General features: G+C 42.5%; 1 protein-coding gene across 3 annotated transcripts in view; it reads right to left on the bottom strand.

The window, feature by feature from the left end:
* Positions 1 to 11,929, bottom strand: part of LOC102306572 (plakophilin-4) — an 81,173-nt gene extending 69,244 nt beyond the window's left edge. For 2 of the 3 annotated variants that reach the window (XM_005919953.3, XM_005919952.3), the window contains exons 1-2: positions 10,667 to 11,929; positions 9,710 to 9,895 (exon numbers count right to left, since the gene is read on the bottom strand). In XM_005919953.3, the coding sequence (XP_005920015.1) occupies positions 9,710 to 9,835 (126 nt within the window). In that variant the 5' untranslated portion in view covers positions 9,836 to 9,895; positions 10,667 to 11,929. Of the gene's footprint in view, positions 1 to 9,709; positions 9,907 to 10,666 lie in introns of all 3 variants that reach the window. The other variant, XM_014332902.2, reaches the window with a different exon arrangement.
* Positions 11,930 to 12,027: the final 98 nt, after the last annotated feature.

Below are 12,027 nucleotides of genomic sequence, written 5' to 3' on the forward strand. Positions count from 1 at the left end.
GCTAATATATATTGTAATATATCTATATCACTAAAGCACTTCTGGATGGATGCAAACTGCATTTCGTTGCCCTGTACCTGTGCATGTGCAATGACAATAAAGTTGAATTCTATTCTATTCTATTCTATTCTATTCTATTCTATTCTATTCTATTCTATTCTATTCTATTCTAAAGACACGACTTCTCTCGAACCACAGTTGGGTTAGCGGAGATGCTACTGTGCTCTGCTACTTAACACTGATTGGAGCTTTAATATTTAGAAGCCCATGTTTCTATTTATTTGTATGATGTTAAGTAAAGCATGGCATTTTGTGAAATGTATATGGGAGTTTCAGTACAATGTAAATGCGAAAATAGCACTATTTCCAGAACTTCTGCAGCTTCAGTCTCAACCCAAACAAGTACAAGATCTCACAGCGCAGCACTTTTGCTTATTACAAATGTACATTACAGCAGATCTGCAGACTCTCTGGATTTGATATCAGGGAGTCTGTTTCTTTGTTGATGCCGATAGGAGCTACAGAAGTCTCATCTTTCATTTTGGAGCAACTTTGCTGCAGGCTGTTGTCTCAACATCTGATCAGTCTCACCATGTTTGCTGAAGAAGTGACAAAATTAAAATGCACACACAGACACACACCGGGGCAGTTTTGGGTTTCACAAGTTGCCACTTTTGCAGGTCTGGCATTTCCCTGCTCACATCTATCACTCTGCTACTTTTAATGGGCTAAATGAGAGCAAAGTGGAAAGGCATCAGGGCCTAAACACAATGGAAGGCAATAACTGATGTGCTCTATTTAGCACGTCTAATTTGACATTTCTGTGGAGGAACTGCAGGCGGTAGATTTGATGCTTCAGCAGCACTGCTGCCTGCATGCCAACGCTGAGAAGAGTGAAGCAAGTTGATTATATTTTCTGGTCGCAGACTTTTCAACAGCTTGAGACGAGCTACACAATGAACGTTCGCTCTCCAGCAACACCCAAGTTTAGGCTGCAGTCGTCCTGAATGTTGCAGGGGGAATCTTTCTAATTTGTTAGCTGCTAATTATCCATTTCTCACATCAACATATGCCGTCTAATCAGAAGACACATTGAGTGTGTTTGTCTAACCTTTTCCATAAAATCTTCATAGCCTCATACTCATTGGCTCCCCTGGTGAACCTCTTCTGCTCTTGTGGGTGGTAAAACCTAAACTGCAGAATAATGTGAAGTTTTGTTTGACGGTTTTCACAGCTCATGTGAACTTTTCACAAAGAGCTCATATTAAACACACAAAGGATCCTTTTCCTGGTTTCTGTGACTACTGCTGCTAAGTCTGTAAAAGGTGTTGGAAGGAGATAAAGTGAAAAAAGCAGCCTCGGGTGTCAAAGACACACAATATTTCTACCCATTTTCTGACCTTCTCCACAATGTTGGGGCTCAAAGACTTCAGTGTTGCTTCTTGTGGCAATTGTTGCTCCAATGTCACTCAGCAAATCAGTGTTTCAAGTTTACCTTTGAATAATGAAAACCTTGTGAGTTGAAAGGTTGAACAAATAAGCTCCAGATGAAAGTGAGCCAGGGATGCTATGCTCTTACAGGATATTACAAAGCCACTGGTAAACAAGGACCTGCGGAAGTGCACTTATTTCCAATTATCCTGAGGCACAACAGACAACACAAAAGATACTTTACAGCTAGTCTCACGGTTACTGACACACAAGACGTTCGATTAATTGAAGTTTTGGTTATTTAGCTGTAAAGTCTGGTTGAGTTTGGACTGTAGAAACATTTCCTTCAGAGTTAGAGGTGAGGCTTTGTTATGACCCCTTACACACCTTCAGCATTACTGTCTAGCATGCATGGTGATGTTGCCATTTGTGTGGCAGGGTCTTCGTGAGCTTTTATTAAAGTCAAGATTGCCCCATTGGGTCACGACTTAGACAGGATCGTAGGACAACTGGACAACGACAAAGTCGACCAACAGAACTGACGAGCCTCGCATCGAGAGTCAGTTATGGTCACCACGTTGGTTGTATTGTGCACAAGCAAGGACATCACCATAGCAATGTCACTAAGTAACCACGTGCTGAGGGAGAGGGTACTCGCTGTGGTGTTCTTCTGAAAGACACAGGTCGCCATTAAGCCAAAACCTCCACGTTAGAAAAAAGACACTTTTCTCCAGCTGCTGCAGCAACTCCCTATCAGAGAGTCTCTGCACAGATCAACATGATCACTGTACGCTCACGTCTTCAACCCAGCAGCAGCAGATGTGACATAACTTCGAACAACGGAAGACAAATGCCCAACATTGCTGTTATATAGGTTGGTTTGATGTTTCCACTGTGCACCGTCTCTGTCGTGTTTAGTGTTAGTTATTAGCCTTTGTAGGTTTGTCTCATCATGTGTCTTCTTGCTTTTGTTTCTTTCCTTCCTGCGTGACCGTCTGCCCGCCCTCATTAGTTTCACCCGTGTTTGACCGTCTCCACCTGCTCCTGTTTCCTTAGACCGGAGAGCGTGCACAGTCTCATGTTTCCCTTTTGTCTTTGTCAGATCTTTAGTTTGCTCCCTAAGAATTAACCTCCCATTCTTCTTCTTGCTACTTTTGCAGATTCATGTTTTGTTTCTTCGTGGACTTGCTGTACTTCTGGATTCTTGGAGAAACCAATAAAAAGTTTTTTTTTAATTTTACCTACCCAGCATCTTGCATTTGGCTCTAAGAGCTAAACGCACATGAAATTTCTCATTTTTTTTGCATACTAATGGTAACCGTGCCTACAAGAGTAAGAATATCAGAAGAAAACATCCGGGTCAATTTATTTCAGATGTTGCAGGACTTCTATTGAGGACAGTCAAACTATTTTGGATGTAGACAAATGACACTAAAGATATCGTGTATGTAATAATATGTCATTAATGGGTCCTGAGATCTTTTTATCATTACACAATTCATTAAATTTTTTTAATTAGCTTCCATACGATCCAATCCACAGGACTCATGCTTGTCAGTTTATCAGTGTCAGTGTAGTGGTGGTGTTACACCTGATTCACATGAAAGCCTCTTCTTTCTGTTTCCACCTGTGTGCACGGCTGCATTTTCCAACACAGAGAATAAAAAAGTACCTTTAAATCGATAACATCACTGCTATGAATATGATCCCATTAATGTCTCATCTTAACTCCTCACAAGGTTATAGGCTGCTTCAACACCATCTTTAATGTGACCCCAACGTGACCTAAAGAATACATAATCAACCTGACAAAGAAAAAAAGGCCTTCGACTTCCTGCCAGTCAATCAGAGCTGAGGAAGTCCAGCTGCCCTTCACTTAACCCTTCAGGACACAGATCAGTTACTGAGAGCAGCCTTATTGGATCCTATTTCATCACCTCGCTGGTGCCTGCAGGAATATACCCACAACAATACCTTCTAACAAGCTCTGCAGCGCAATAACTACCCAGAGTCACCTTTGGTAGACGGTTTAAGGATCTGAGCAGCTGGCAGGGAAGCTGGATTCAGATGTGGGGGATGAGATTTAAAAAGAAAAAGAAAATGCTGACCTTAAGGTTGTAGAGCAAATGCTTTGCAGCCCATGACACATGAAACATAGCTAAAAAATGGTGCATTATAATTTGAAGATTGGTTTCTGGTTAATAACACAGAAAAAAAACCTGGCGGGCAATAATGCAAAGGTTTAAAACTATAGCGGCACGTAAGCTTATCGAGAACATGGAAGGAGAAAAAGATTATATATATGCGATTATATCAGACAATGTTTGAGTCAGCAGGTTTCCTGTCAGTACTGGGGTTCAATGGAGCTGCTATGTTACTACAAAAACATGTCCGATGACTCATGGTGATGAGAACAAAACTCTCCAACGCTACAGAACAACTTCAACATGTCAGAAAATGGCCAGTGTGGGTTTAACGCTGAATCTGTGATGCACGGACTCTTTAAGGAAACAATGTTGGGCAGTGAAAGACGGCTCTGCTGGTTAGTTATGTGGATCATTAACACTCACATCTGGAAAATAAGAGCTAAAGTTGCTACTGAACAGTTTAAAGGTGCAGTTAGTTGTTTTTTTAGTTTATTTAATAGAAAAAATTAATTTATGAATTTACACTGATTAGTGTGTAATTACGTCTTCCAACAAACTGATGAGCTCTCATAAAATTAGAATCAATTGAAAACACACAGGAGCAGCAGGCTTTTGTGGAAGCTGCTGTGTTACCCTGCCATCTTGAAAACAGTAACTGAGACGGACATTGGTGTTCTGCCTAATCACGTTTTCTATATTTGGACAGAGATTAGCCCAATACGTAGCGTACCAATAGTGGAGAAGAAGAGAGCTAAAGAGAGCTCACAGGTGCAGATGCAAATTTAATTTGCATTCATGAAGTTTTATCATTCGAGATGGGATCCCCTTCACCAAAGAAGCAAAAAATGAGAAGGTAAGCGACTTGGCCACCATGTTGATAAAATGTCATCCTCTTCTACCTCAGCTCAGGCCTCAGAGCCCTAACATACAAAAAAGAGCGTAAGCGTGCTTATTTATTAATGATATCGTCACACTTAGAGATGAGATGATGAGATGAGATAGCCTTTATTTGTCAGTTGCAGGTCTTTTGCCCACAACCGAGATGACAGACCTTGCCGACCGTACATACAATACACAAACATCACATTGGGGAAACAGGTCAGGCTAGGTAGCGAGGAAAAAAACATTGAAACACAAAAGGATAATACAGGAATGCACAGATATCAACACACCATAGCACAATAAACAAAGACAAGCAACATGGGAAAGAGTTCCAGTGTGTACATCTGATCTGGGACCGCTGCAATCTTTCGACTGCGCCTCCAACTGACCCGATGTCCACATCAGAGGGGAGGTAAGCGTTGGAGGTGGCGTTGGATCCTGGGTAGGGAGGGTGATGTGTCAGTGAGTGCTTATCAGTATCAGTATATGTATGTGTGTGCGTGTCCATAGTTCAGCTGAGACAGTGTCCTTCACCCTGCCAGGCTAAGTAAACAGTCTTCCAGCCAACCCAGGTGGCCTTGCATGGAATGGGAAGGAACAGACTAAACACAGTCGTTATCAGGGTGTTTTGTTCAGCTCCGGCCTTGCAGCTGGCGCCGAAGAGGTATCCGCATGAAGTGATGGTATTTTTTACTTTAGTGCGAACAGCTCATATGAATTTCAAAGCAGTTCTACAGTCCAACACTGGTCTCTCAATCTCCCGTTGGAGAGCCGCGAGCTTCGCCATACTTGCGTTCTGTGATGTTGTCATTTCTTGTGCTCAAGGAGCCAATTTCTGAGAACTCACGGCAGTGTGCCTCCCCGAGATGTCATCCAATTTTGCGCCCAGAGATGTTATTCCAGGCTAGCCCTTCCGAGATGTATCCAGTCTGCAGTCAGAGATCTTATTCTGAGTATTCACAGCAGCCGTAGCCTCTCCAAGATCTTATCCGTGCTGACTCAATGAGCCCATTTTGAGAAACTCACGCCTCTCCCATCGTTCCAATCCCAGCGGGCAGCCTTGTGGGGGTTTGAACAGCTGGTTCCACTTTCTTAATTCTTCGATAAGTCAGGGCCAAGCCAGCTCCGATCAGCCAGAACCCTGTTACCATGGTTCCGAATAGGTAGATATCTTCAGCACTCAGGCTCACCCAACCCCAAACTTCTCGTTGAGAAAGGGGTGTCAATTGCATTTAGGGACCAGTTGATCCAATCCATAATTCCTCTTTTAGGTTTTAGAGAACAGACTGTGAGAGAATATTCCAGGGAAAATACAAAAAAACCCACGAGACTAGACAAGGAAATAAGCAGGGAAGATAAGGGAGAGGAGAAAAAGTGCGTCCGCCTCCTCCGAGAGCCAAAGAAGGAAACTTATTGTCGGCAGATTAGAGATGTGACCCTCCCGTCTCCGGACAGCTGACAACAAGCTGGCTAAACGACAAGAACATCCGGCTATAAGCTAACATTACGCCAGCTAAAGTTTGGCTCGAGTGTCCTAAAAATCACACTTTCCCTCTGACAAACAGCTTGATCAGATTCTCACATCGTATAAGGGTTTCTTCACTAAGCGCGCTGGGTTGCAGCTACACCCTCCAACTCACATTTCTTATGATATTTAAAGTGTGTTGTGATCTAGGACGCTGAATGTGGAACCGCAGAGCAAAAGGAAAAAAGAAAGCCCGGAGAGAAGATTCATGGGTGTAGTAAAGGAAGACATGCAGAGGCTTGGTGTGACAGAGGAGGATGATAGAGATAGTGAGATGGAGGCAGATGATCTGCTCTGGTGACCCCTAAACGGGGCAAGAAGAAGAAAAATAAGAAGAAATCTAAACAGTTTTGCCTAATCAAGAAGAAGAGAAGGGAGAATGTTGTGATCTCTCTTGTGTGAGTAGAAAAATCAACTGCTTCAGCCTCTAAATGTGGAATTTTTCAGTTTTGAAAATGGAAAATGTGCATTTCATGAACGTGGACATGAATGAGCAGACATTAGAGCGGTCTGATTAAAAAAGTTGTTTTCTAGGACGCAAAAAAAAATGGAAGATTCACGTCCACAAAAGCGAATCAATGTCTTACAAGTCGTGACTACTTCACAAACTCCTTTGAAACTGTTGTGTTTAGTATTGATCTTGTACTGACTCTTCATCCAACTTTTTCAATTCCAACCTTAAGTTTTTTTTCATCGTGGGGGGACCCGCTGTAGACATTAATCAACAAGAAATGAAAACAACACAGGCGACATCTGCAACATGAAGCTCAAGCAGAGCTTTTTAAAGCACCAAGAGCGATCGAGGGGTGACAAAGCTGCTCCTGCTGCGTTCTACGAACACCAAAAGCAGCTGGAAACAACCTTTTCCCCCAAATTCACATCAGTAGAGATTTAGCCACAATCTGCAGCGACACAGAAACGGCAGATTAAAAGTGAGAGCTGATTCTCTTTTCTTGGACATCATAAGCCTTTAAATAGCAGCCTGCCTCATTCGGCGTCACACACACTCGGGGACTAAGTTGAGAACATGGCCACAGTCCAGGAATAATTAAAAGCAGGACAACAGACAGACTCCTGTGTCGACTGGACAGAAATCACCACAAAAATAACAGCAGGGAAGGGAGACAGACGGAGGCTGTGTTCACATGTGTCTCTGTGTTGTAACGCTCTCCCTGATCTCACGTTTGTTCAGCGAGTGTCAGCAGAAAGACGTTTGTGTTAGAAAAACAGAGGTCAGCTGATATCAACATTCAACCCATCAATTTGAATATCTGAATGTTCCTGAGCTGTTAATTAAATTTTACAGCATTTAACCAGAGATAGGTTTAGTCACACTGGCAGGGCAGCAGTAGGAATGATAATGACAAGGACAAAAACAGTGAAATACTGCAGTGGAATATAAAAGGAATGACAAAAGACAAAACACTATCTGAAATGTGTGGAAAGCAAGCAAAGGAAACAGGTACAAAAACACACTTTCATAACATCGCTGTCAGTTCGTATAAAGGCCTGTTTACATTGGATAAATATCACCAGGTGACCTCAAGCGATCTGTAATAACTGCAGCAGTTGTCTTTGCTCTTAATCTTGTGCAAATCTGCCATGTCTATAATCTTCATAATAAAAAAAAACATCAAAATAATGTTTATACATCTACTCCTGTGTGAGTAAATCTTTTTTAAATATGTTTTTTCCCCCCATCCTTTTAAGGGCAGAGCATCACAGAAGGCTGATAGTGGAAATTATTAATGAGAGTTTTAATAGAATTCTGGGTGCAAATTCATGAGGCTCAGCATGGAGACCCATTACATTTCAGTCTCATCTGCAGATAATCCTCTGGATTTGCTCAGTAAATTTGGGTGAATCGCAGACTTCATTTATCCTGTGAGAAGGGGCGGGACCAGAGGGATGGCTAGTGGTGTAGTGTCCCCTCATACAATCTGACCATCCTCCCAAAACAACTATGAAAGGATGTATAATGATCAGAAAGAGGAGGCAAAGTAAATACAAAAAAGATGTAAGATGATCTTAAGGACATAAATGCCAAATGAACACAAATGGTGTTACAGTTAGCCCAAAGAGACAAGAACAACCACAATCAGATATAAATGACTTCAGAGAGCAGCAAAAGACAAAACCACTACAGAAGGGAAGCAAAATGAAAAATAAAAGAAGAAAAACAAAGACACAATGTGACTATAAAGGAAAGGAAAATGTAGAGAAAAGGATACAACATGATGCATATAAACACAAAATGACAATAAAGGATAGTGAATAGGTACACATGATTCTACAGAGGGATGGAAAAATATCCAGGGACACAAAACCACAGCAGAGAAAAGGGATGCAAAATAATACCAGAGATACAAAATTAATATAAACAGATGCAAAAGGGCCGCAATGAGAATAAAAAATGCCCCCCAAAAATGCAATACAAATACAAAAGGATAGAAGATGACCTCAATGTTAACCAAAATGCCCCCAAAACACAAAAGAAACCAGAGAGGTAAAAAACAAAGAAGCCCAATAAGAAGCAAAATCAAAGAGAAAGAGAAACGAAAGAAATGCAAAATGACTACAATGGAATGCAAAATGGCACAAGGAGGACTCAACAACAAAACAACAAAATAAAAGACAACTAAACAACATAACAACAACAGGTAGAAAGAGACCACTAAGTGACACAAAACAACTTTAACGTGCTAAAGATGAACACAATAAATAAATAAATTCCAAGAACCACAATAGGAAACAAAAGAATGTTAGAGAAGCAAAATGTCCCCAAAATAGATAAAAGAAACATAAAGCAAGACAGAGGAACCTGTTCTAAATGAATACAAAACAAAAAGCTCCAAAAACAAAGGGATGTGAAATGGCTCCAGAGATTTAAAAAATGACCACAAAGGGATCCAAAACAACCACAATGGGACACAAAATGACCACAACGAGACACACAAGACCATGAAATAACCATGTAGGAGTATGAAATATCTCAAGAGTCAGAAAATATCCTCAAGGGGATGCAAACAGACCTTGAAGAAAGGCAAGCTAAACCCACAGACACAGTGGGATGCAAAATAGTGCAAGAGAGACACCAAATTATCCAAAAGAGATACAAAGTGACTACAAAGAGAAGTTACATGCCCCAGAAGCACACAAAACAACAACAAATGAACAAAATATTAGCACATCCCAAACAACCAAAATAGGATTTAAAATAGCCATAGGGAGGCAGGAAATGCCCACAAAAAGCTATAAAGGAGGCAAGAAAAACCATCAAAGATAAGCAGCCTACCACAAAACAGATGAGATGAAAATTAGCTTGAAGAGAAACTAAATAACCAATAAAAACACAAAAATATCACAGTGGGATGTAAAATGATCATAAACAGACATAACATAACCACAGAGAGTTATACTACATGACTCAAAAACAAAAACATATGCAAAACAACCACAAAGCATGCATGGATCTTCCTAAGCGAGTGCCTCTGTGCAGAGATCTTCAAGCAGGTCTAATGCAAAGAAACAGCGAAAGAAGATAAGGTATGAGCTCCATTAAAAACACAGAGACTGTCAGTGTGAATGCAGCCTCAGAACTGGCAGCGTAAAGCCAAAGTCAGTCACTGATGAGTTAATGGAGAGTGAAAGGCGTGGGAATAATGTGGGAAAATGAGGAGCACACACGAACAAGGGTGTGACTGCAGCATCTTCTGCCGCCTACCTGCTCTTTGACAGAAGCCAGGAGGTTGGTGGTGGTGGTGCCGCTGGAGTCTGTAGGGTGGCTGTGACCACTCGGTCCCTCTCTGGCCACCATGGGCCCTTCCCCCTCTGTGTCACCCTCCTCCATCGCCTCTACCTGCCCGCTGTAGTCCAGAGCCGGCTGGCTGCTGAGGCGCCCTCTCTGACCCTGCAGGAGGACTACAAGCCGGTCAGGATGTGGACAAGGAGGAGGCACAATGACCAGAAAATCACTGTCACAGCCACTGAGCGTGTCACAGGGTGAGTCCTCTATAATAACCCTGCAGGGATTCACACTGGTTTTTATAAACCTCCCTAATATCCCTGCAGACACTCATACTGATTTTATAGTGACCTTATGGTATCACTACAACACCCCTATGGAGGCTCATGGTGTGCTTTTCTTTTTATGCACCTACAGTATCAGCCTCTGTAGGGATTCATAATGAGGCTCACTGATGAGATTAGAGTGCTTTCCCTTATATATGCTTTAATCTCCATGGAATTGTGAGGCATTTCAGCGGGGATTTAACCCTTCTGTGCCGCAGGTGACTGCAAATGTCTCCACAATTTACAGTTGCAGTAGTGTAAATGTTATGGATTGCATTTGAAGGTGTGCATGCAAGCTGCACGGGAGGCATTTAACAACATGTCACGTTCAGGATCCTTTTTTCCTTTTATTTATTTATTTATTTTTTACCCCCGTTTCTTTTCTGGGCGATAAGCGAAGAGCCTTGATCACATCTGCACACCAGCCTGACTGTCACACATCAATCACTCATCCACCATCCGGCAGCCAAGGACGAGGTCACACCGACTCACCGGACCGGAGAGCGGGGAGCGCGGCTGTGTCAATCCGAGCCTGCCTCTCTTGTTTCGGGCACGCAGAGCTGCGCTGCCCGCCCTCCTGCCTGGCAAGCGGCTGTCAGTGAGGACTCACCGGCCAGATGTTGCTGTCAGAAGCAGGCCACAGCTGGCTTGATCCGTCCTGTTACACATCCATCCTCCACCTGCGGACGGCCGTGACAGCTACTACATTTCCCACGCGCCGACGTCAAAAATAAACAAACAGTCCCCGTGCACGTCCTCGCGCTCCTCCTGCAATTATGTGTTTCCCCCCTCCTCTCCTCTTCTTTTTCACCTGCTGTGGGGTTTCGGTGCACTCATCCACCCCTGGCGTCCGCGCGGCACCCAGCCACCCACCCACCAATCAACCCGCCCAGCCACTATTACCGATCAGCGGCGTGACGTCACCATGCGGCTACGAATTGCTTTCCGATACGATAATCGATCAGCGGTCACCGATGCCCCACCGGTGCATGCGTTGCTGCAGCAGCTGCAGCCGTGCAGATGTGCGGAAGCTCCGTGCAAACACCCCGCTGGAGAGGAGGGATGCAGCCCGCGTGCGCGCGCGTGTGAGTGTGTTTTCTCCCCTACACAAACCTCCGTGGGCCTGAGTGGTCATTATGGGACTCCCAACGGTAAATTTAATAGTAAAGTTTATGAAGCACATCAGGATAACTTATGGAAATTATTTTATGAAAGCCCTTTTACGCCAGGATAATAAAACTATTAAACTATTAAACCACTGAATTCAAATCAATACAGATGAAATATTAAGAGATTTTTTTTAATCCGAGTATTTTAATACACATATTTTGATGACATTTTGCCCCGTGTTAGCTGACTACAGTGGCAGTGGAAACCCACCAGTACTTGTCCCTAACAGCTAGCAGGATGGGGCATACAACTGATAGCTGCAATCAAGTTAACATACTTTGAAACTTACCATGAACTCCTGTGACTTCTAACACTTTTTCCAGACTTCTCCTGTCACACAGCCCTGGTAAGCTTGCTCTTCATTTCCGGTTTGCTGGTAGCAGGTTTTGTTTTTTAGCTGAAATGTTTTAACTTTCAGACATCATGTTACAACTGTAGTGGAGCAAATTTACAATTGATTAGGAGATTTTGTGGTTGTATATCTGTTTAAATGCAAATGCATATGCTATGTATGCTACAATCTTATCAGACTAAGATTTTGTGCTTTTATTTAATTATGTATATGCTTCTAAATTACACTAATGTGAGGTGACCTGGAGAGTTTTGAAGAGACTAAAAATAAAGAAAATATTGTTTTAAAGTTGTTTTTTTTAAAGCTACTACAAATTTCATTTTGTTTTAAAGCTTAAACATGAACACACCTTTACTCATCTTTAAATAGTTGTGTGTGTGAGAAAGCATCCACATTTGGTGTAGAAAGAAAAGGAGGAGCTTCGTTAGTAGATTCTCACGCTCAGAAAG

This window comes from Haplochromis burtoni, unplaced genomic scaffold, assembly GCF_018398535.1.
Source record: "Haplochromis burtoni strain Fernald_Lab_line unplaced genomic scaffold, NCSU_Asbu1 Contig_39, whole genome shotgun sequence".
NCBI classification, from domain to species: Eukaryota; Metazoa; Chordata; class Actinopteri; order Cichliformes; family Cichlidae; genus Haplochromis; species Haplochromis burtoni.